At 43.7% G+C, this 24858-nt stretch overlaps 2 protein-coding genes across 3 annotated transcripts in view; one reads left to right on the forward strand and one right to left on the reverse strand.

The window, feature by feature from the left end:
* Positions 1 to 37: 37 nt before the first annotated feature.
* LOC307183217 (putative POM121-like protein 1) lies at positions 38 to 4731 on the forward strand. Its single transcript, XM_079915425.1, has 2 exons — positions 38 to 971; positions 1203 to 4731. Exon 2 carries the CDS (start codon positions 1269 to 1271, stop codon positions 2064 to 2066), a length of 798 nt encoding a protein of 265 aa, XP_079771551.1. The 5' UTR covers positions 38 to 971; positions 1203 to 1268; the 3' UTR covers positions 2067 to 4731.
* Positions 4732 to 4886: 155 nt separating this feature from the next.
* The window catches only part of LOC307183216 (UDP-N-acetylglucosamine--peptide N-acetylglucosaminyltransferase 110 kDa subunit-like), an 88969-nt gene continuing 68997 nt past the window's right edge, over positions 4887 to 24858 (reverse strand). The window contains exons 1-2 of one of the 2 annotated variants that reach the window (XM_079915424.1): positions 18622 to 22572; positions 4887 to 11288 (exon numbers count right to left, since the gene is read on the reverse strand). In XM_079915424.1, the coding sequence (XP_079771550.1) occupies positions 18879 to 22019 (3141 nt within the window). In that variant the 5' untranslated portion in view covers positions 22020 to 22572 and the 3' untranslated portion in view covers positions 4887 to 11288; positions 18622 to 18878. Of the gene's footprint in view, positions 11289 to 18621; positions 22573 to 24858 lie in introns of those variants that run through there. The other variant, XR_013827421.1, reaches the window with a different exon arrangement.

A 24858-nucleotide genomic window follows, 5' to 3' on the forward strand; every position in this document is an offset into this window, starting at 1 on the left:
ACCTTTATATGAGGTCAACGCCACCCTCTGAGACTGTGGTATCCTTTTTTCATACATATACAGGGAATTGCCTGGCGGTCCAGTGGTTAGGACTCAGCACTTTCACTGCTGGGGCCCCGGGTTCAGTCCCTGGTAGGGGAACTAAGACTCCTTAAACTTAACCCCACTCTGGGGCAATGTCCCAGCCAGGCAGAAACTGCAGGTGGAGCTGGAGACCTTGAAGAGTTTGGCTATACTTCCAGCTCAGCCCAAAGCCCAAGGATGATTCTGGACTTTCATTCTGACTCGTGCATTTCAGATCTTTCTGGGTTTGGACCTGGTATATATGTCCCTCCCAGCCCGCCCTGCCTGCCCCTTCAGTTGTCACCCCAAGCAGGATCTGGTTGGCTTGGGCACTTCTGGGGTTTTTTGTTTGTTTGTTTTGGGGTTTTTTTTTTGCACTTCTGTTCTTAGCGGCTCTCTCCTCCAATGTTACCAGGTGGGAGGGCAGGCGGACGCACAGGCGCTGATGCCAAATCTGCCACCTCGGGTGGCGGCTGCTGAGCCAGGTACCCTGCTCTCCAGCTTTCCTGTTCTGGTGGCCGGGGACCCATCCTGTACAGTTAGAGCCGGCCGGGGGAGAAGGGGCAGCTGTCCTGCCAAGAAGCTCATCACCCTCAAGGCAAACACCTCCAGCCCTCAGACCCCCGGGGAGATTCAGAAGCGCTAGATGGTCCAGGGGCGCGCATCCTCACCTGTGCGCCCCAGGGCCTGACGTGTACTCTGCGCATGCGCCACCCCTCCCTAAACTTTTGCGCCCCGCCAACGCACGCCCATTGTTCGCTCACAGGTTCCAGAACTGCATCCCAGCAACAGGCCAAAGAGAGCGCACTCCGCTTTTGGCCGAGTTGGCAGCTGAAGGAGAGTGCTCGGAGCCCAGCTCTCTATCCAAGGACCGACCTCACCCAAGTTCTCTAGGGGCAGTTACTTAGGTAAGCCCTGCCCCTTACCCCCGCCCCGGGCACTGGGGGACCAGCACCTGCCAGGAGGTTTCGGCTGCCCCCAGCCCGCTCCCCGCGCCCACCGACTTCCCATGGTTGCCCCGGGTAAACCAGCTGTCTATGGCCGGCTATCCACTCGCAGGCCAGCCCACAAGTGTCCAGTGACTCTGCCATCTGCGCTTTGCCACAGAGTCTCTGAGACCCCATTCTACCGTTCCGCAGACCCTGCGCTCCTTTCTGGGGGTCCTTATCTCCATCTGCAGGCGAGGCCATCGGAAGAAGGCAGTGATGGGTGCTCGCACCTCCATGACGTCCCGCAGCTCAGTGTCCGCAGTGGACACAGTCACTGTCAGTGTGGCACGGGGTCAGCCAGTGCCGGCCACGACACCCAGCTGTGTCCTGAACTACAGCACAGAGAAGACGGTGTTGAGGGCCCTGGGAGAGAGCGGGCAAGGGATGGCCAAGCAGGAGGAAGTCCCCACAGTCACAGGGAGGAACGAAGACCAGAGAAGCGGCCCCGATGACACCGGGGGCGCACGATCTGCATTTAGGCCCCTGGGGGACTCTTTCTTCGTGCCCAGGCCTGGACCTCTGCAGAGAGACCTCCACGCCAAGAGGGCAGAAGACAGATCCACCAGGAGACCGCAGACCACTTGTATGAGCTCCTGCCCCCAAAGAAACGCCATCACGAACTCATATGTCTCCACCCGAGGTTTCCTACCAGTGAAGAGAAGGAGGAGTCCCGCCATACCGGAAGGGCTGCCCCAGAAGTCTGCAAAGACAGGGAGCAAGGAGGGCCCTCCGTCGCCCTCTGCAGCTCCGGTGGTTTCCCAGAGGAAAAGCCAGCCTGACAAAGATGCAGAGGCAACAAGAGGGCAGAAAGGGCCCTGGAGGAACGGCTCCCGCACATCTGACAGTCCCAGGCCCCGAAAACGCAGGATTCCTCTGCTGCCGCCCCGGCAAGGGGAGTCTCTGAGGCTGCCCCCAGGCCCTGAGCTGGGTTTCCCTATCGCCACTGAAGACCTAGACTCCGAGAAGGAAGCAGCGTTCCGGCGCATCAGCAGTGAGCTGCAGGGTGAGACCTAGGCCATTGGGGGCCTGGGTACCATGCAGCATTCCTGTCCCTTTCTGCTGCCTGCCACAGGGGCTGCTTCTCCGCAGAAAATGTTTCATAGTTATTTCTATTTTAATATGATCATGGTACATTAAAATGTATTAGTGCTTGCCTGTGAACACTAAGGTCACTTGTAATTTTCTATATTGTTCTATATTTTTGTGACTAAAGGCATTACTTGGGGTAATTAAAAGAATATCTTGAAGCGATTTTGGCTTTTGATCTGCCACTAATTGCTATTTAACCTTAATTCAGGGGTCGGATTCTTTGACCCAAGGAAACAGAATAGTATAAAAAGAAAGAATGTGAGTGTCAGATGGTGGCAGTGATTAAGTATAGCAAGAGACGCCTTTGCAAAAGTTACTGTTGGTCCCAGAAGACTCTCACTTAGCTGTGTGACCCTGGGCAAGTCACTTCACCTAAATCTCTGAATTATAGGGCTGTGCTGATGATTTAAAAGTGACTGAGCACGGTGGACACTCGGAAATCCTGGGTTCTCAATAAAGCCACTGCCCTGCTCTTTGGTCCTTTGGAATTACTAGATTAGTAAAATTTATACTTGACAGTAATTTTCGCTTAAAGTTTATTTTGTCTATTTCATCTCAGCCTTTCGGCTAAGATCAAGTGTAGTATCTGTTCTTGTCAATTTAAATAGCAAGAGAAAAGAAAGGAAAATAACGGGCATGCCCCCACACTCTTCAGACAATAGGAGCCTCTTAACCTGTTCCTTTGTCCAGAGACACAGGCCATTTCTCAGTGAAGGCCTCTGCCATCACTGAGGTTGCAGGGGAGATGTGGTAACTGGGGAGAAAAAGACCAATGGGGATGACCCCCTCACTCCTCAACATCCAAGCCCCCCACTTTCTCACTTGTCTGGCTAGAAATAAAAGGTTGATCCCATGGTTTTAACTTTCAGCTGTTGCTGGACTTTGCGTGCCTTGCCTAAGCTGGGAGACAGAGGCAGGAAAAAAACCCCACCATAATCACCCTGTTATGGGCTGTTATTCAACTTTGGACTTCCAGGCCCCATCTGCCTGTTAGCGTTCACTTCTTAGAGTTTCAAGTGCATGCTGTTTGTCCTCTATCTTGCCCCACGCGGCTCTCAAGCCCTCGTAATATGACCACATTTCTCGTGCCACATGTAAACATTCTAACACTTTGCAGATACTGAATTAAAAATCTATTGTTTACATTGACTTCACCATTTTCATTTTCCTGGTGTGTTCAGTAGAAAATTCAAAATTACATATGTGCCTGGCATTATGTATTTTTTGGTGAGCAGTGATCCAGAGGATGGAAATGTATGCCTCCTTCGACTCCTTAAACTTAACCTCACTCTGGGGCAATGTCCCAGCCAGGCAGAAACTGCAGTGTGTCTTGGAGAAGGTCTTTTGCATTGAGATAGTAGGATGCTCTTTTAGCTTCAAGAACTTGGATGTTGTTGAGTTTAACCTGGTATAAGTTCAAATTAGAGTGTTTTAATTTTAGGATGTTAAAGGTAATCCCCATGGTAAACACAAAGAAAATAGCTATAGAATAGTCCCAAAAGGAAGTGAGAAAGTAATTTAAATATTTTATTGTAAGAAATCAGCTAAACACACACAACGAAAGATAGGAATGCAGGAAATGAGGGGCAAAAAAGCTTTGGGCAGATGGAAAAGAAACAGCACAATAGCAGAAATAAGTCTTTTTTTTTGTCAGCAATTACTTTAAATGTAAATGCATTAAACTCTCCAATCAAAATACAGAGATTGGCGGAATAGGTAAAAACATATGACCCAACTATATGCTGTCTACAAGAGACTTAATTGAGATCAAAAGAATGAAGCAGGTTGAAAGTTAAAGGATAGAAAAGGGAATTCCAAACTCAGTGAGAAAACTCAAATAGTAATCAAGAGAGCAGGAGTGTCTATACCAATATCAGACAAAATAGGCTTTGAATTTAAAATGGATCAAAGAGTTAAATATAAGAGCTAAACTATACAAATTTCTGAAGAAAAAAAGGGATAAATCTTCATAGTCTTGGATTTGGCAATGAACCCTTAAATATGATAGCAAAAGCACAGGCAACAAAAGGAAAAAGAAATTGGACTTTATCAAAATTAAAATCCTTTGTGTTTCAAAGAACACCAACAAGAAAGACATAATACAACCTTCAGAATGAAGGAAAATGTTTGCAAGTCATATATCTGATAAAGCCTAGTATTCAGAATATGTAAAGAACACTGGCAACTCAACAATAAAATGTCAAATAACCAAATTTTAAAAATGAGAAAAAGAATCTGCATAGATACTGCTCCAAAGAAGACACAAATTGCCAATAAGCACATGAAAACATGTCCAAAATTATTAGTCAAAATTATGCAAACTGAAACCACAGTGAGATACCACTTCATACCCACTATTGTGCCATATAATTTTTTTAAAAACAAGGGTTGGCAATGATGTGGGGAAATTGGCACTTTCAAGCATCGCTGGTGCAAATATGAAAAAGAAAATAGTTTGGCCGTTCCTCAAAAAGTTCAACACAGAGATACAGTATGGCCCAGGAACTCCACTCCCAGGTATATGTCCAGGAGAAATAAAAAACATATGTTCACACGAAAACTTGTACATGAGTGTTATATTGTCATATCATTATTCATAATAGCCAAAAAGTGGAAACAACCCAACTATTCGCCAACTGAGGAATGGAAAAATAAAATGTGTTATATCCATACAATGACTATTATTCAGCCATTAAAAGGGTGAAGGACAGATACATGCTACAACCTGGATGCACCTTGAATACATTTTGCTTACTGCAAAAGTCAGACACAGAAGTCCGCACATTGTGTGGTTCTATTCATATGAAAGGTCCAGCATAGGAAAATCAATAGAGACAGAAAGACCCAGGGCTGGGGTGAAAGGGGAGGACAGAATGAGAATGACTGATACTAGGTATGCGGTTTCTCTTGGGGATGATGAAAATATACTGGAATTAGAGATGTTGATTGCAAAACCTGAGTACACTAAAAGCAGCTGAATCACACAGTTAAAAAAAAATGTGAATTGATGGAATGTGAATTATATCTCAATCAAAGGATAATATGACAACATTTTTATAGTCATTACTCTTGATCAGTTTCAGGATGGAATTCTCACAGTGACTTCAATGGAGTGGCTTGTATGGGATGATATTTGAGGCTCAACCCTTTGGGACCAGATGTTCATTTTGAGCTGTTGAATGACGGTGAGGGCCAGCCAGTATATTTTCTTCACGGAGGATCAATCCCCATATGTATCCTTGGTTTGAATCCTTGTCTTTTTCTCTTCATATTCCTGAAACAAGTTCCTAGGAAATACAGTCACAATAGTGAGAGGTGTTGACATCTTCCTGGCAAAAGTCTTAACTTATTCAGAGGTCAAACTTCAGAGCTCCTTATTACTAGCTGCCCGGGGAGTCCCCTGAATCAAAGTAGGGCTTATGAAGATGGACCTTGCATTTTAGCGTGCACTTAAAATACCCAACAGGCTGATCACATGGGGAAAATAACTTTATTTACATGAGACAAGTACAAAGTCAGCACAACACAATGAGGGAGAGTATGGGTGCTGGTGCCTGATGGCCTGAAATCAAATCCTATTTGAACGCCACGTGTACCTGGGAAGGTTAGTAACTTAGCCCTTCTGTTTCTCAGTTCCCTGGCCAGTGATATGGAAATATTAGTAGGACCTGCTTATTCGTATTATGTTCTGAGGCTAAAAATTAGTAAATACAAAGCCTGAAGAAAAATGATGGGTACTTACTTCATAAGTGCTACCTACATAAATGTTCAAGTATTAAATGCCTGGAAGAATAAGTAGGTCGTCTCCAGAAAGGGCACCTAGGAGGCTACAAACAGGAGGATAGAGCCTACTTTTTCACATTGATGACATGAGTAAGAAGTTTTAGAGCTCATGGAAAGAATATTATTTCTTGTGATGCACTGTGGGGTGGGCAGAGTAGGGGCTGTGACCCATATTTTATGGTTCAGGGCACTGAAATTTAGACAGATTGAGTAACTTGCCCAGAGTCACAACACTGATGAGTGATGGGTCTGAGGCAGGGGAGGGATAGAGATTCCTGAACACATGGACATGAGATCATGCCCTGGATACACAAACCAAGAGCTCTCCTCACTCCCTTTCCCACATCCTCCTGCCCCAAGGATGCTGCAGGGAGACAGCTGGTACTCGGAGGAGGTGCCTGGCCCAAGAGAATGGCTCAAATCTGGACCTACCTCCTGGCTCTACGTTTCAATCCCTGACCCCAAATACAATGTCTTTCCCCCAAATGCAGACCCCCTGATGGACCGGGGTATCCAAATATGTGTGCATCTCCCCTCCCTTCCCCCTCAGCACTTGATTCTAGCAGCTGATTTGCAGTGAGACTTCCTGGTGGTCAAGTGACCACCCTGAATGACCAGTAGTCTACTTGACTCCCTAACTGACTCAAAACCCAGGACATTCCAAACCAACTGCCCACATGACAGTTGCACAGAGAATTAACATCATCTTCAACTGATCAAACCTGGATGATGAGCAGTTAATATTCATTAGCTGGGAACAGGGTCTACTGGGCTGGTGTTTTGGTGGCTTAACAGATGAGGTTTACAGGCCCCCAGGGTCTCACTGACTAGAAACTGACCAATCGTCTGAGCAGCTTGGACTAAGGCCTGCCTAAGAGCGGGCAGTGGCTGCACCGGCTCTGAGTGGGCACCTTCCCTGCCCAATCCTCCCTCAGCCAGACCCAGGCTCTGCTGTACAAACTACAGCCATTGCTCCTGAATCTACTTGCTGGTATTATTTCCACAGTACCTTCAATGGAGTGGTTAGTGGGGGTGCTATTTGTGTCCCTACCCTGTTGTTTGGCCAGATGCTGATTCTGATGTGCCTGAACCACCGCTGCGGATGGCCGGCAGATTATCTTGATCGCAGATGATATTCTTGTGCATCCTGTGTTTGACTCCTTTATAATCTTCCTTTTCTTCTTGGTACACGAGTCATGATCCAGGAAAACACAACAAAAACTGAGAGAACTATTGATATGTTGCTGGGAGAAGACCATGCAGAGGTGTCAATTCATTCCCAGGTCACACGTCTGTTCTCTTTGTTCACCAGCCTCCTAGGGGAGTCTAGGGGAGTCAAGTGAATCGAAGCTGGGCTCAGAAGAGGGTGTTGCAATGTGGTGTGCAGTTAAAATAGCCAGCAGGCTGACTGCACGGGGACATGACTTTATTTAGTGAGATAATACAGAAAGGGAGCACAGCACAGTGACCGACAGAGTGGGGGCTGGTGCCTGATGGTCTGGATTCAAATCATACCAGAAGCCACGTGAACCTGGGAAAGTTATGCAGACCCTCTGTCCTCAGTTCCTTGTTCTGTGATAACGGAAATGTTAATAGGGCCCACTTATTAGTATCACATGATGAAGCTTAATACAGCAAATCAGGTAGACCCTGATGAAAAATGATGGTTACTTCATAAGTGCTACCTAAGTGTACAAATATTAAATGTCTGGAAGAATAAGCAAGAAATGTGGTAGTGCTGCCTCCAGAGAGGGGACCTGGATGCCACAGGGCAGGGGAGTGGGGAAGGTTATGGGTGTGATGCTTTAGAGCTTGTGAAGAATATCTGTCATCATCTCCTGTGATCCCCACATCAGCCCCGTGGGGAACTCATGGCAGGTGCTGTGAACCATATTTTATGGTACATGGCACGAAAATGTTGAGATTTTAAGTGACTTTCCCGGAGTCGCAAAGCTGATGACAGATGGATGTGGGACAGGAATGTAGTTGGTTCCCTGGGAGAGAAATCCCTGAACCCCTGAATCCTCTAGATGGTGCTCTGGACCCCTGAGCCCAGGGCTCCCCTCCCTCCATCCCCCCAATCCTCCTGCCTGCCCCATGGTTGCTCCAAGGACAGGAGGGGTCTGAGCCAACAGGAGGGCCCATGCCTGACCTGCTGCCCCCCTTACATGTTGATCCCTGACCCCACAGCTCTTAAATATCCCTGAAAGAAGGTCCCTTGAAGGATCAGGGGGTCCCATCTACGTCCCTCCTCCCTCAGCGTCTTCACACACTGGGTGAGCCTCCTGGTGGTCTGACCAGTGGTCGGCTTGTCTCCACGTGGCTCAGAGCTCTGGTCTCTCCAAGCCAGTTGCCCACATGGCACGTCTCCAACAAATTAGCTTGGTCTTCAACAACCAGCCCTGGATGCACAGGTAGTGCTGATTAATGAGGACAGTGGCCTGCTGGGCTGTGCTTGGTGGTTTAGTGGGTAAAGCTGGCGTGACCCACTGTCGCCTATTGATGTGAGCAACTGTCTGAGTAGCCTGGGCTACGGCCTGGCTGGGGAGGGGCCGTGGCTGCACTGGCTCTGAGGGCGCACCTTCCCTGCTCATCCTTCCTCATCAAAAACCAGCCCCTACAAACTCCTCATCCATCCCTAGACCCTGCAGTGGCACAGGAGAGAGGCCCATGCCCTTCTAGAGGGACCCCTCCATAGCCACAGCCTAGAGACCCCATCCCAGGACTGTCTCTGAAGATGACCCAGGCCCTCCTAATCTCTGTCACCAAACGTTCATTCCACTAACCCGATGGCATTGTCCCTTCTCTCCACGTTCCCAGGCAGCGCCCAAACACCCAGTGATCCTGTTCACATCAACCACTGGAAATACCGCCACGAAATCCTAGTTTCCTTCCTTTCTGAAAACCTCTAGATTTAGACTGCTAATATTTGCTTTTGGATTTTGACATCGACATTCAGAAGTCTTTAGCCTGTAATTTCTCCTGTCCTGTAATATCTGCTACTGGTATGACATCAGTATTCTCCTGGTCCGATGAAAGCAGTGTGGGTGTGTTCCCTCTGTATCTGTTCTCTGGAAGAGTGTGTAGGAGACGGGCATCGTTTCTGTCTTAAATGTTTGGTAGAAATCAGAGGAAGCCACCTGGCCCTGAAGTTTGTTTTGTGGGGAAATTTTTTTGGCATCTCTTTCTAATTGAAGTTTCCTTGGTGTATTGTACAGGGCACAGATCTTAAGCGTAGAGCTTTATGGTTTCTTGTAAATATAAACACATCTGCTACCAACACACAGTTCAATATACAGGATGTCCCCAGCACCCTGGCTGCCTCCTGTAGAAGGGGAGAAGAATAAGTGCTGACTTATTCGGTTATAAGAATGAAATCAGTTACTCCACGTATATTCCAAGTGCAGTGATTTACACACAAATAACTCAAAATGAGTGTGGCAGCACAATCAGAAAGTAGTGGAGGGTGCTGGAGGGCTGGGAGAATCCAGTCCCTTTGGGATTTCCGCTGTGGAGGTCGGGCCAGAGTAAGGAAGCTGAGGAGCTTCTCAGAAGCATCTGGGCTTTTACAGAGGGAAAAACTACTGCTCCCCAGAGTGGAGCGCCCATTGTAATTCACTGAGCCCTCCCTTTGCGGAGGGTGCTTTTCTATACTTGTGTGTTATCTTACATAAAAATGTTTAAAAAAAAAAAGATCAATTTTGCTTGATGTAACAGCCTTTCACTGTTAAAAGTAAGACCTATATCTAAAATTTATGCTAAATCTGTACAGCTCCGACAGGAAGTAACCGGCACTCACTAGCTGACTCAGGAGCGGAGGGGGAGCAGAGAGGCGGCCCTCCTTCCTTGGCCTCGTGTCTCATTTAAGCTGCCAGACGCTGCGCAGGCTCCATCCCCTCTGAGTCTCAGGCTGAGGCCTCCAGGTCACAGTCCTCACAGGTGTCAGACCAGAACCTGCCACACAAAGGCAGGGACTGGAGTCAGTGGGGAGGTGGGCTTCCTGGGGTCGGTGTGTGGGACCCAGGGGGCTACTCAGACCCTGCAAGTCACTTTGGGCCCTGACATCCCCCAGGGCTCACATCCCCAGGGCACTGGGGTCTGTTTGCTGCTCTTTGCCAAGTGTGTTCTGGTAGCAGAGAGACCTGTCCTACAGGGGCGATTTAACCTGGGCATTTGGCCGGGCGGTGTTCAAGTGACTGGTCCCCTGAACAGTGAAAGTGATGCAGATGAAAGGGGAGGCTCTGGGGCTACAGGGTGAAAAGTGTGGGTCCCTCCCACCTGGGCGCTGTGAGGAGTGGGAGGTCTGATGACACAGGTGAGAGTAGTGACCCTGTCCCTCCAGCCCACACGCAACACGGCCCATCATGAGATCAGCACAGTGGAAGTGGGCAGAGAACCGCAATGTTCCCTTTTCCCCTAAGAATCATTTTTCTTTCTTTAACACCCCAGCCAAACTTGCCTGTGCTTTTTAATTTAAAAATATCCTGATGCTGTGGTCATAGAATCATAAATTCTATAGCTTTGCTGTATCCCAACATGAAAAGTTTGTAGAAGGCACTGCTTTTCAGCGTGTAATAAAACCAGATGTATTTGTTATCTAATTTTAAGGTCATAATTAACTTGGAATCCTGGCCCTTTAACTCATCCTAAATTAGCATTGCTTTGAATTGCCTTCATTTTGTGTGTGTGTTGTATTCAATTTTTACACATCTATGGAAAATCTATAGAACCTCAGGTTGAGAAATGGTGCCATGAGGTGACCCAGGCCCTTCAGTGGGGCTCCACAGAGGCTGAGGGGTCCCCAGGGGGTGGGCAAATCCCAGCCAGGTGTGGATCCTGCAGTGTCCCCTACCGGATGCCAGGGCTACCGCGTGCCCACAGGGATGCAGCAGCGCTGGGCCAGGTGAGCTGTCTGCTTGCATGAGAAGAAGCCCCGGTGCCTCTGTCCTCCTCACCCTTTCCCCAGGACGCCTGAACTGGGGGGTACCAGGGCCACTCCAGATATCTCACCACACTTGGTGATTAACTGGGGATGTTGCCTGCTGACCTCGGCGGGTTGGGAGGGCAAGGCTGGGTCCTGCAGAGGGAGATGTTGAATCTCACCAGGGACACTCTTTACAAAGAGTGAACAACACCTCCAGGAGTGATGTATGTGGTGACCCCACAGACGCCTTCGGCCCCCCATCTAAACATAAGAGCCTGGCATCTTCAGGGGTTCTGTGGAACAGGGACCGTTCCCTGGCGAGATGCACTCAGGTCATCCTCCAGTTGCCTGCGCAGATTACCACCATTCTCTTCTCTCCACCTTTTTGTTCACATGCAGTGGTGACCACCTCCTTGCTCTTCTCTGGCTTTTGGGTTTTCCTGAAGCGCAAAAAAAAAAAAAAAAAAAAAAGTCAGGGATGGCAAGGGAAGCACATACACTTATTTGCCTTCTGCTCTTCCTCCTACCCTCTCCACGCTCACATTTCCTCTTCTTGTTCTTCCTCATCCTTTTACTTCATCCCTTCTCTTGAATCCAGGACAAGAGAATTTCTTTTTTTTTTTTAATTGGATGAGTCAGTCTTCTTTTCCTTATTTATTTATTTTTAACGTCCTTATTGGAGTATAATTGCTTTACAATGGTGTGTTAGTTTCTGCTATATAACAAAGTGAATCAGCTATACATATACATACATCCCCATAACCCCTCCCTCTTTTGTCTCCCTCCCACCCTCCCTATCCCACCCATCCAGGTGGTCACAAAGCACCAAGCTGATCTCCCTGTGCTAAGCGGCTTCTTCCCACTAGCTAGCTATTTCATGTTTGGTAGTGTATATGTGTCCATGCCACTCTCTCACTTTGTCACAGCTTAACCTTCTCCCTCCCCATATCCTCAAACCCATACCGTTTTTATGCTAAGTTATATTCTACATGTACCTGGAAAAATGTTAAAAAGATTTTTAAAGAACTGCGCATCTATTTTTGAAGCTGATTTGCGTGTTCAAGGCTTGCTAGCACTTTATCCATCTCAGTGCTATTTCACTTAGTAAACAAATGCAGTTGCCATAGTTGCTGCATATGTGTCTGTGTTCCCTTCTAGGCTATATGTTTTTGAAGTTAGAAACTATATTTATATCACAGCCCCTATGTATAGCACAATATCCATTGCTAATTCAGATTGTGCTTTAAGATATGAGACAAAATTTAAGACTTTTATTATAGTCATAAACATCTAGCAAACTAAGCAGAAAATAAAAACGAATTTTCAATTGGTTGGCCAAGAACAAAAAAGAGAGGACTACCTAGTGCAAAATCATATCTCTAATAACTACTGTTGGATTTAGAGCACACACATGCTAAACTTATTTTAAAATATCTTCTCATCAAAGATTTGAGGTTGGACCTGAAAAAATTATATCAGAAGTGAAAATAATTATGTGGTCTGACCAGCGTGGATCACACAAAGTAAGTGTATACTATGTATAAAGTAGATAACTACGAGGTCCTGCTGTATAGCACAGGCAACTATATTCAATACCTTGTAATAACCTATAAAGGAAACGGATCTGAAAAAGAAATATATATATCTGAATCTCTTGGCTGTACACCTGAAACACAACATTGTCAATCAACTACACTTCAAGTAAAACAAAACAAAACAAAACAAAACAAAGTAAGTGTAAAGGGAAGTATAGTTTTATAAATTCACCTCTGATATCCCATGGACCAACTGAAAGACAACAGAAAGTACAACTTTCAAGGAGACAGGACATGGCCAGCAAACAAGGCCATTACCCTTGGTAACGGTCATACCTGCCAAAAAATATACAGACTAGCCTGCATTCATGAATACATAGGAATTCTTCATTTATCTGGCATTGTTAGGCAATGAGGTATTGTATGTTAGGAGAAGTTTTTTTAAATGACAAATTGAAGAGGAGTTATTTTAACCTTCACTAGGTAATTTTTTTCTAAAATTAAGAAATGTATCAACTGGTGTATCTAATGTTGTCGTGATAACTCGGGGTCATCAGTTCAATCAACGTTTGCATGAATAATGCAAATGGAAACAAGACAAGCATGCTTACTGAAACTGAAAATGACATGCCACTGGCTGGAATAACTGATGAGAGAGCAAGAAAAAAGCAAAAATGAAAACAAACCGTGATCAAGAAACAATCACTCAAGGTCTGACTTTCTGTACTTAGTTTCAAAAAGAGATACCACAAATCCCAGCGAGAGACTCCAGCATCATTAGCTGTCTTTCTCCTTTGTTTCCACCTTCCTTTCCTTTTCCTTCTATCCTAGATTGTTCCAGGCAGTGCTTATAGCTGCTTGCAAGACAAATTCTAATACTTGCTTTCTCTCACACAAACTTCACAATATGTCCATGTGATAAATAGTATGGAATTAAAGACAGTTCATCACAGGGACATCTCCTATGAAAATAAAATTAGAAACTAGCTTCTAAACATGCAGAGAGAAGGGCGTGGTGTCAGGCACTAATTTCCTTGCGAATTCCTCTCTATTTCTAATGACGTTCTTCTTTACCAAAATCCCTTTTTATTGGTGTCCTGTTCCAGACTGCTCCACTCCACCCATCCTCATCCTGTAAAATACATTCGCACTCTTTTGTGACCCTACTTATTTGCCCATTAAATAATCAATCATAGAACTGTCGGAATTAAATACAGAGTGAAATTAAAATACTGGAGTCACTTGGAGGGTTTAAGCAGCTCCACCAGAAAATACTGGGCATGGATTTAAAAGAGGCTGCGTGGGACTTGCTCTTGTCCAAGTTCTTTCTCAAGAAGTATCTGAAATAAGCCTAAATTCAGAGTTAATCAGACTGGCCTGCTTTCTCAAGTGGACTGGAACTCATTGCTCTTTCCCCTCAACTTCCTGATGTCAGTGGCACTTTCCGGAGATGAGGTGGACTTCTCTGCCTACTGCAGAAGCTCAGTTCCCCCAGGAACCACTCCCCATCTGAATCCCACACTGGAGGCCAGATGCCAGCCTTCCCAGAACATTCGTGGTCTCATTTCAGTTTTTGACCTGCTCATATTGAGTCCCCGTAGACTCTTTCTCAGCTTGAAATCTGATCTTCCACCCCTTTCCCTGACCTCGATGGTTACCTGCCTATTTTAGGCCTCGGGTGCTTTAGCTATAAAATGATATAGTTGCCCTTAATTCTAAAGTCTTCTTTCTAAAGCTCTACAATGTGGTGGCTCCTTGAAAATGTTTCTCTTTGCTGGTTTTAATTTTGTAGAGAATTAAAACCCCAGCCACTCTAAAAGATAGTAAGTTGCATTGGATAAGGAAAGTGTGCTCTTGTAGTTAGATTTAGAGGGATGGAAGACGACTTAGTATGTTTTAAGATACTCATGATCGATTCTCGTGAGAGTCGAGGGAAGAGAGTTAATAAAATACCAAACGACTGTGACAAATTAAGTTCACCAAGATGTAGATGATTAGTTACTACTTGAATAAACCACACAAATCCAATTCAAGTTGTCCTTTATTTTTCTAAGAAGGATCCCAGTGAACTGAGTCCCCTGTTCAGTGACTCCACGTTCAATGGCTTAGTCTTTAAAAACTGTTATGTTGCTGGAAGAAATATTGCCCATCAGTCCTAATTGATGTCTACCTATCACGCACATTTGAAATAAATTTATTACTTTGACTGATCTCAGTGTAATACATTCCAAAGGGGCAACGAGCACATGAAAATTTATGAAGTCTCCATCTTCTACACTGAAGTGTGCAATAAATTACATATTATTTGGCCGTGAAATTCACAAGCCATAGAAACCACGCCATTAGCAATGTATACAGTGGTAAAGAGCAGGTAATGAGAATGATATAAAACAAAATAGACTGTGTATGTTGGCACTGCTGCCAATAAAGCAATTATTAAATGCATTCATATGCATCTACGCTAGGTAAGCTCTTTGAGGGCAATTGCTATGAATTCTACATACCTGTCAGGATACTATATATAGCCCACTTTCTATGGCCTTTATTCAAAGACGCTGAGAAAGGGTTACTCTGGGTAAATTCAGACCTTTCTCAATATAGAATTTGGTCAACATGCATTCTGAACAGCAAAATTTCACAGTATTTTCCTACACTAATTGCCACCTCAGCAAATGCAGGATTAAGTATAATGGATTATAAGAAGTTAGAAAGGAAAGAAGGAAGAAAAGAAGGAAGGTAGAAAAAAGGTGGGTATGGAGTACTTCAACATTTACATAAAGAGTGGACCTAAAACTAACCTGAGGTTTCCCTGAGCTATTAGCATACGCTACAGAAACTTAAATGAAAAAATAAAAAAAAAACAGCAAGGGAAACGCAAAGATTCTTTGTTATTTCACTTTACTGCATACACACGTCCACCTTAAAACAATCTATATGCTTATATCCAATAAGAGAGCATTGTTTTGCAAGGCTATTTGGCTTCTATCAGCATGTAAAGGTCGGACAACTCAACTTTAGCAGAGTTAGCCTTCAGGTGAATAATTGCTTCTTTCAGGTTGCGAGCAGTTGAATTTTCCAGAAATGTTTCCCAAAATATGAAAACTAAAAGAAGGGTCCTAGGACAGCGTCCTTTAGAAGTTTTATAGTATCAAGGCTTTTGGAGGAAGAGAATCCTTGTCGATTATCAACACAGTGATTCCAAGCAGGTCAATTTTTGCTGAGAATATTATATAACAGAACCCACTTCACCTCCATTATACTGACAATGATCTTCCTTACTTCAACCTTGTGGTTTTTAGTAAAGTTGAAAATACGGAGCCAAGAACAGACAGTGACAATGCCAGAGACTCAGATGTACCTATAGGTGCCTTCAGACAACATCAGCCACCCAGGCTAAAGTCCTGGTTTAAAACATCCCAACATGAATGAATCTCAAAAACCATATGCTGAGCAAGTGAAGCCAGATCAGAAGGGCACCGACTGTATTATTCAACTTACATGAAATTCTAAACTGGGCAAAAGTCATCTCTAAAGATAAAAAGCAGATCCGTGGTGGCCTTGGGGTGGGAGATGGGGATACTTTTGCAAAAGCCTAGGAGGAAACTTTCTAGGGTTTTAGGATTGTTATCTATCTTTATGGGGGTGCTAGTTATACAAATGTATACATTATTTAAAAGTCACTGAACAGTTGACTAAAAATGTTTGCATTTTATTGTATGTAAATGATACCTTAATAAGGTTGATTACAAAATGAACCAAAAATAAAACAAAGCAGAAGAGAAACCTCTCAAGACCTCAAAGGAAATACACTGTTTTCTTCCAGGGTACCAGACTGGAAATGAGGCATTGGTCTGTTCTACCCTCAGATTATCCCTAGGATTATCTAGTCTATTTTAAAGCACTAGAGTCCCCTATCAGGAAAACTCACCCCATGTTTAATTACTTTGATTTCTTCTGTGCCTCTTCTCCCAACACAGTGAAGCCATTCACAGAAGAAAAACCACCTTTTTCCAACTTTGCATCATCACATATTCTTTCCAAAGCTATTATGTATGGAAGAAAATTTGGCTACACTTTGTAAAAATCTAGCTATTTGAGCCTTACAAATCTTAACAGTTAACCTATTGCCTCCACTGGAATTTGGAAAAAAATTATTTTGAAAAGGAATAGCTGAGACTTGACAATTTTGTTTTTTGTGATTTTCTCTTCCCCTAAGAGAGAAGTGAGTAGGAATGAGAAACACATACATAAAGGAAAAAAAATTATCTTGCTGCCTTTGCATGGTTATAATTTATAGGAGGCCCTTTTCAACAATAATCTATTATCAGAATCAATAAAATATAATCTCCATGAAGGCCAGGCCAGGATATTTGTCTCTTTTTCAGCAGATTGCAATACAAACCACATTCATGGATATGCTTCTTGATGATCTTTGTAATACTGTAACAGTTGACCATTTCCTCATGCCTCTTCACCTTAACTTCAACCTGGTTTTTAACTAATGACCTCACATTTCCTTCTCTAACACTTGGTTGTGGGCCTCTTTTCCAACTCCAACTCGCATTTCACTCCGGAACCAAAGGAAGACTCACACCTTCCTGCTTTTTAGTGATACCTCAAGGTCATTACCATATTGTGATCACCGTGAAGAATAGCCAGACAATTGTTATTTCAGAGCCATCTGACAGTTTGTAGCTCTAAAAATTAACTAAGGACCGCATTTGTCAAAAATATCCTAGTTTAAGATTTTGGTAATACAGCAACAGTAATTCCGAAGTCATTATGCTACAGTTGCAGATTAAATAGACTAGAGAAAGGAAGCTTGCCAGATGGTGGTTTACATTATCTACAGACTGTCTCGGCTCAAGGTTAACTTCCCTGGGAGAAAACCCATAAACCCAGAAGCATCAAAAATAACCTGCACGTGCAGAGGGGAGACAGCTTTGCTTGTCAAATTTTACATTCTTTCTGATCTCTGGGCCCTGGTGATTTATCTCCCATGGAATGGAATAAGGAGGGGAACAAGTAGGGACATTCCCTTCGAGCAGCGGCCGCATGCCTGGCATGTCCTTACCTGCTTTCAAGGCTGACTGCTTCCCACACATATGTTGCCTTTTTTAAGCCTCAAGCCCTCGATCCTTTGCTGAAATACAATAATTTCATTCCTATGGTTTTCAATACCAAAAACTCAACCTCCAGGAGGGCTAAAGTCTAATTTGTACTCCAAACCAAGTAGCAGTGCAGTTCGCTACTACCGAGGCTGAATCCATAAAGACTTCAAGACCACGTCCAGAAGACAAGTTATTATATATAATACCCTAGAAGATCTGAAACATAATTATCATATACATAGCTGGTCCTTCAGAGCTTTTTACCTATAACATGTTTCTTTGATGAAAGTTATTTAATGTACTGGAGATAACTGTGACTTACTGATCAAATATTTGAATACTTATACTTATCTGGGATTTCATTTCTGCTGAAAGAAAAAGGAAGAACAGGACTCACTAAAAAAAAAAAAACTTTAGAAATGAAAGTAAAAATCTTATCACACACTATGACTTTTGGAAGCAGCATAGAGGGGCAGTCAACGGTAAAACACTGGTGAAATAGGTCAACACTCTAGGCCAAAAATCCATTATTATTATCATCAGTGACAGTACCACAACTGTGCCCTTCAGAATTAATAATCACTCCTAAGGATCTTCATTTGGCACCAGATGATGCGTTTAAGAGAAACGCTCTGGGAGGTTTTGAATCAGACTTGGTTTTTTGTTAGCCAAGTTACAGGAGAATTTTTAAAGTGGAGGGAGGGGAAGAAGGAAACGGACCAGGAAAAGAATTTAAGCCATCATCTATAAACCAACAAAGCACTGATAGTTCCAAACATTATGTCAGACACTAAAATGACTGATATAGGCTCAAGTGGTTTATAAAACCTATAAAAAGACTACACCAGCAAAGTCCCCATTTATCTGTAGAGTTCAGAAACTAAAACAAGGAATATTATAGCTTAAAACCTTATCTCAAGAGAATCATATACACTTCACATGAATAAAAATACCTGAAACCAAACATTTTTAAAAGCTCCAATACCCAAAATATAAAGAAAAATATTAATTCAGAAGACTCAATCAATCCATGATAATCACAAAATGGCTGGGCAATCTCTATCTCCCTTCCACACTAACCATCCATCCCATGGAAGACCAAGGGAGATCAGACCTTCCACACTTACCTTCCAGACCTTCCAGACACCTGGCTGCTGCAAAATTCTATGGAGACTCCTTGTGGAACAGCAGTTTCCCATCTCTTGTGTCTCTCCCTATCGTGATCATGATCATGCAGGAAGCAAGTCTGGCTGTGCTATTTCTTATCATTGTCTGTCACCCATCTGCAGCATGGTATTGTACAGATAAGGAAAAAGTAGTTCCCTTTCCCCCAGAAGGTTGAGGCTCAGGTACAGGGTAATTCTCCTGTGCACACAGTCATTATTTAGGCCGACTCAGTGACTTCAACAGGCTTAATCATGTGATCAGGTTTGTTGCCAGCTGCGTAATGCTCCCACATCTGTAGATAGAGCCGCTCTAGGTCCATTGTGTATTGTTTGGTGTTGAACAGAGGGCTAGATGTTCTCTGCTTCCAGACTTTGCCACGAAGTTTCTTCAGGTATTCTAGATCAGTTCCCAGTTTCACAGCTATGTCTTCATATTCTTGTCTGTTTTGAGCAATAAGCACAAGACAGCCTAAACAAGTGAGCTGGGAAGCTGCAACTCGGGAAGCAAGAGTCTCTCCTGGCATAGTCACCATGGGTGTCCCTGACCAAAGGACATCCATCCCTGTGGTGTGTCCATTACAGAGTGGAGTGTCCAAGCAGACATCAGCCAGCTGGCCTCTCCGAACATGTTCCTCTTTAGGAGCAACAGGTGAAAAAATGATACGGTTCTGGGGAAGGCCCATATTTTGTGCATACTGTTGAATATTAGGTTCTCCTACTGCTGGAAAATGCAACAGCCACAGTACACTATTGGGAACACGCTTCAGAATATTTGTCCACATCTGCAAAGTAGATGGGTCAATTTTATATAACTGATTGAAGTTACAGTACACAATGGCATCTTCCGGTAACCCGTACTGAGAACGTGTGGTTACAATAATGGTACGGGGAACCTCCTCTCCAGTGGCAGCCTTAATGTTGATCTGGGTAGTTGCCAGTCCATTGCTAAGACTGAATCCATTAATTGTTATCTGAATTTGTCCTCTGTTAATCATTTCAATAACTGCCTCTGCAATAGTATTCATAGGAATGACAGGCATATTAAGAGCCGTATTACTGCTGTCTGCATTGTCTCCTCCATCAGGACATTTCATCTTGACAATCTGCACATTGGGGAGACTATCAAGAAATGCTTTGAGGTCGATGCCATTCAGCATAATCCGATTGTCATAAATGTGCCCATTGGACTGAAAATCGATGACTGCCTTCTTCTTCAGGTGAGGGAACATATTAGCATGATCACCAATAAAGAAAGTATGGGGCATATAAGCCAGTTTCTCAGAATACTGCTCAGCAACTTCAGCAGGTGAAGTTTCCTGATCTGTGATGATATAATCCATGAAAAGCACACCACTGGTCCCAGGGTAGCCCAGCCACATTGCCTGAATAGGAGCTGGCCTGAGAGCAAAGAGTTCATTTCGAGCACCCCTGGTATAACCATTCATATTTACAAGGATGTGTATACCATCTTGATGGATGCGATCAGCTGCTTTCCCATTGCATGGAATCTGAGAAAGATCAATGAAATGATGGGCTTCTGCCATCACCTTCGCTCGGAAGTTTGTGCCATCATCTGGGCTCAGGGCATAACAGAATACCTCAAATTTATCAGGATTGTGCATGCCTGGAATAGACTGCATAAGATGAGAAGTAGGATGATTCCCAAAGTCAGAACTCACGTATCCTACACGCAGTCGACCATCACTGAGCTTCAAGTCTTTTGGATGTTCGTACGGTGGTTTATGAAGGACACTGATCTCATCCAAACAGAGGTTCCCGTGGCTCTCAGCAATAGCCTTCCTGAAGCCATGAGAAAGAGGATAGAGCATACTATGATGAGGCTGCACAGAAGGCAACCTATTCTTCTCCAGCTGGTCAGCCACAATGCTGACCAACTTCTTCATTCGCTCATCATAGTCTGTCCAATCACAGACAATCTGCAGGCAATGAGCCAAATCACAATAAGCGTCAGGAAAATCAGGTTCAAGCTTCAGAGCAGTGCGATAAGAAGCAATTGCTTCTGGAATATTCCCTGAATACTTGTGAATGGAAGCCAGATTGCTGTGGGCATCCGCAAGTGCAGGGTTAATCTGAATGGCACGAGTATAACACTGCAAGGCTCCCTGAACATCCTGCATCTCCTTTAGAGTGTTTCCCATGTTACAGTAGGCATCAGCAAAGGTAGGACTGATTCGAACAGCCTCCTTATAATGCATCAGAGCTTCCTGCAGTTTTCCCTGCTGCTGCAATACACTTGCTAAATTTGAATGGGCAACAGCAAACTCTGGGAAGACTTCTAATGCTTTACGATACAAGCGAACTGCCTCTTCAATGTTCCCCTGGTCTCCTTTGATATTGGCTAGGTTATTCAGAGAGTCTGCATGGGTGGGACACAGCCGCAGAGCTGTATTATAACAATCTTCTGCTTCGGCAACACTGCCCTTCCCTTCCAGAGCGTTGGCTAGGTTGCAGTAAGCATCAGGGAAATGTGGTTGCAATTCAATAGCTCGCCTGTAGGTGTCTATTGCCAGATCTATCAGGCCTTGCTCATAGTATACACAAGCCAGGTTGGCATGTACCACTGCATGATTTGGGCTCAAGCTTAGGGCACAAAGGTAAGCTGCCACAGCTCTGTCAAAAATCCGTGCGTCTTGCAAGACATTTCCTAAATTGATATAAGCATCCAGAAAACTGGGGTCAAGGGTGACAGCCTTTTCAAAGCGATGAACTGCAAGCCAAATCTCCCCTTGTGCATTGAAAACACAGCCAAGATTACTCCAAGCTACTGCAAAGTTCGGTTGCGTCTCCATTGCTTTCAAATAACATGCCTTGGCTCCTTCCAAGCGACCCAGGGCTTTGAGCAGGTTCCCCAGGTCACTGCGAACACAGTACAAATCAGGATTGCACTGAAGAGCAGAGACGTAAGCTTGTACTGCCCCTTCCATGTCGCCTGCTGCTACCAAAGCGGCTGCCAGGTTAATATAACCATCGATGAAATCTGGTTTGAGATGCAATGCATGCCGGTAATGCTCAATTGCTTCCTGCAACTGCCCTCTTTCCTTGTACACATTCCCCAAATTCGAATAGGCTTCTGCCAGAAGAGGGTTCTGTTTAATTGCCAGAGTACTAAAGTGGGCAGATCTGTCCAGCCTTCGACACTGGAAGTGTAGAGATGAAAGTAATAAAAGTACTCCAGTATTGTCTGGCTCTTGTCTCCACAGCTGCATGCAGTGTTTCTCAGCTGCCTCAAAATTTCCTGCCTGATATTCTCGATGTGCCAACTCAGCTAACCCTTGGAAGGAAAGCATACGTTTCGTTGGTTCTGTGCTGTCGGCCACGTTGCCCACAGAAGACGCCATCTGGAGCTTCTGCAGAGAGTGATAAAAGGGGGTAATTGAGTCCCGCTGCCGCCACTACTGGCAAGAATGTTTCTAGAGGTAGCAAATACGAGGGCAGCAGCCGTACCACTGCTTTGGCAGGCTTAAGCGGCGGCGACAGTTACAGGCACCGAACCTTAGGAACTCTGGTTGGTCGTCTAACTGTCACGCTCTTGAAATCTTAATTCTTAACCCTGCCCTCTTCCACCATTTTTCTCCTAATCAGGGAATAAAAATTACCTATACACTTGCCTTAGAAGAAATCAAAAGTCAGTAGTCCAAACACTTTTCAAAATTTTGTTTTCTGCCTAGTTGGAAAGGAAATACATGATTGACTTTACTTCATCATTCATACAGTCAATGTGGAAAACATTAGGGCCGTGAATTTCAATACAGTAAGATCAGAAAATTTTAAATTGGCCTTCCCAAACCACTAATAAGTAACCGATGTTGTATATAATGCTAAAATCTTAGAGACTGAGTTTGATATTTTAAAAGTTCTGAAAGGATTAGTTAATTTCTCCTCATCATATTTCTCATGCCTCAAACCTATTACTTTTTTAAAAATAAATTTATTTATTTTTATTTATTTATTTTTATTTTGGCTGCATTGGGTCTTCAATAGTGCGTGCAGACTTTCTCCAGTTGCGGCGAGCGGGGGCTACTCTTTGTTGCGGTGCCCGGGCTTCTCATCACAGAAGCTTCTATTGTTGTTCCACAACTCTATGGGTTCCTTTTTAGGTCCTATGAAGAACCCTAGAAATTAGTTCATGTAATTATAGGTTTTTGCAAAATTGTCAAAAGTGAGATATTTTCACTTCCATCAGGTAAGACCAGCGTCTCTTTCTTTGCCAATTTTCCTTCTATCATATTCCGCTATGTTGGATCATATTGGAATGGCCACAGGCTTTTTTGAAATCTGGCTAAGGAGATTTTCTTTTGTTCTGTGGTACGCGGACCTCTCACTGTTGTGGCCTCTCCCGTTGTGGAGCACAGGCTCTGGACGCACAGGCTCAGCGGCCATGGCTCACGGGCCTAGCCGCTCCGCGGCATGTGGGATCTTCCCGGACCGGGGCACGAACCCCTGTCCCCTGCATCGGCATGGACTCTCAACCACTGCGCCACCAGGGAAGCCCTAAGGAGATGTTTTAAGTGAGGCTATTATGTGATTTTCAGACACCACCATATGTAATTGACTATATACTATCCCATTACAGGAATAACTTCCAGTACTCATACTGACTACTCTACTGACTTAACTAGCACAAGACACAGAAGCATAAGGACAAAAACCACCTTACAATATAGCCATGTCTTGCACTTCACAGCTCTCAAAGCATGTGCGTTTGAAGAAGAAAAAAAGAACTGAAAAGTACAAAACCAGAAGCTATTCTGTGGAAAATTATTTCAATCATCAGGCATGTGAAAGATAAGTCAAAGATTCAGTTCTCATCAATGCTTAGTCAAAACGGGAAATTTTCTTCTGTCAAGAATATACTCCAGGGGCTTCCCTGATGGCGCCGTGGTTAAGAAGCCACCTGCCAATGCAGGGGACAAGGGTTCGAGCCCTGGTCCGGGAAGATCCCACATTCCACGGAGCAACTAAGCCGGTGTGCCACAACTACGGAGCCTGCGCTCTAGAGCCCGTGAGCCACGACTACTGAGCCTGCGAGCCACAACTACTGAAGCCTGCGTGCCTAGCGCTCGTGCTCTGCAACGAGAAGCCACCGCAATGAGAAGCCTGTGTACCGCAACAAAGAGTAGCCCCCACTTCCTGCAAGTAGAGAAAGCCTGCGCACAGCAACGAAGACCCAACACAGCCAAAAATAAATAAATAAATAAATAAATAAAAGAATATACCCCATCAACAATGTGTGTAATGGAATGGTGTGAATGAGTATTTTATCAGAATTCCTGTAATGCACAAACCTATAGCAGTACTGAAATCAGTAATGCATTTATAATAGTAAATATTTATGAGGAAGTAATCCATAGAGGTTTTCTCAAAGTTAACAATGAAAATTAATGTGACATTATCAATAATAAATTGTGAAGCTGAAATAAACTTTTCTAAACTATTAATAACTAGAAGCAAATTCTAAAAAACCATGTTACAAGAAATCTATGTCTATAAACTACAAAGTTTATTTCTTAAAATTTTATTTCGAAAATACATAAACTGTCGTATGAGGAGGCAGTTAAAGAATATATAGCTAAAAGAGTGGGGGAAAAGTTTTATAGAGACACATCTGGCAGTAGTTCATTTTTAAATGTCATTTTTCTAGATTTTGTGACACCTATAGTATTGATATTTGAAAGCATTTAAAAAACTGTAATTTGAAGATTTGCTACTTCCAGGTAGAATAAAATATTTGGAAGCAAAACAACGTTTCCACTGAGAAAAACAAAAAAAGCCAAATAAAATAGCCAGCATTCAATCAAAAAGTTCTAGACAAACCAAGAGATAGAATCATATGACTAAAATTCTAAGAACAGATAATACAAATATATTTATATAAGATATTGTGTATCTTTATCAGGAAAAATCTTTCTCAAGAAAAGACTTTAAAATCATCAGAATTAATACTATATTTTATTTGTATATTTATATATAGATATTTATATATTTATATAAAGAACTTAAAGATAAAGCCCTAGTTAAGGCAGTGACAATAGTAGCAGTGGGAGTGAAAAGAAATGGTTATATTCAAGCACATTTTGTCAGGAAAAATCCAAGATCAAATGTCTGACTGCATACATGGGATGGATAGACGGAGTGGGAAAAATCAAAAGTTAACTATAGAGGTTCTAGTGAAGATGG

Source organism: Stenella coeruleoalba (assembly GCF_951394435.1).
Source record: "Stenella coeruleoalba genome assembly, chromosome: 3".
In the NCBI taxonomy this organism is placed as follows: Eukaryota; Metazoa; Chordata; class Mammalia; order Artiodactyla; family Delphinidae; genus Stenella; species Stenella coeruleoalba.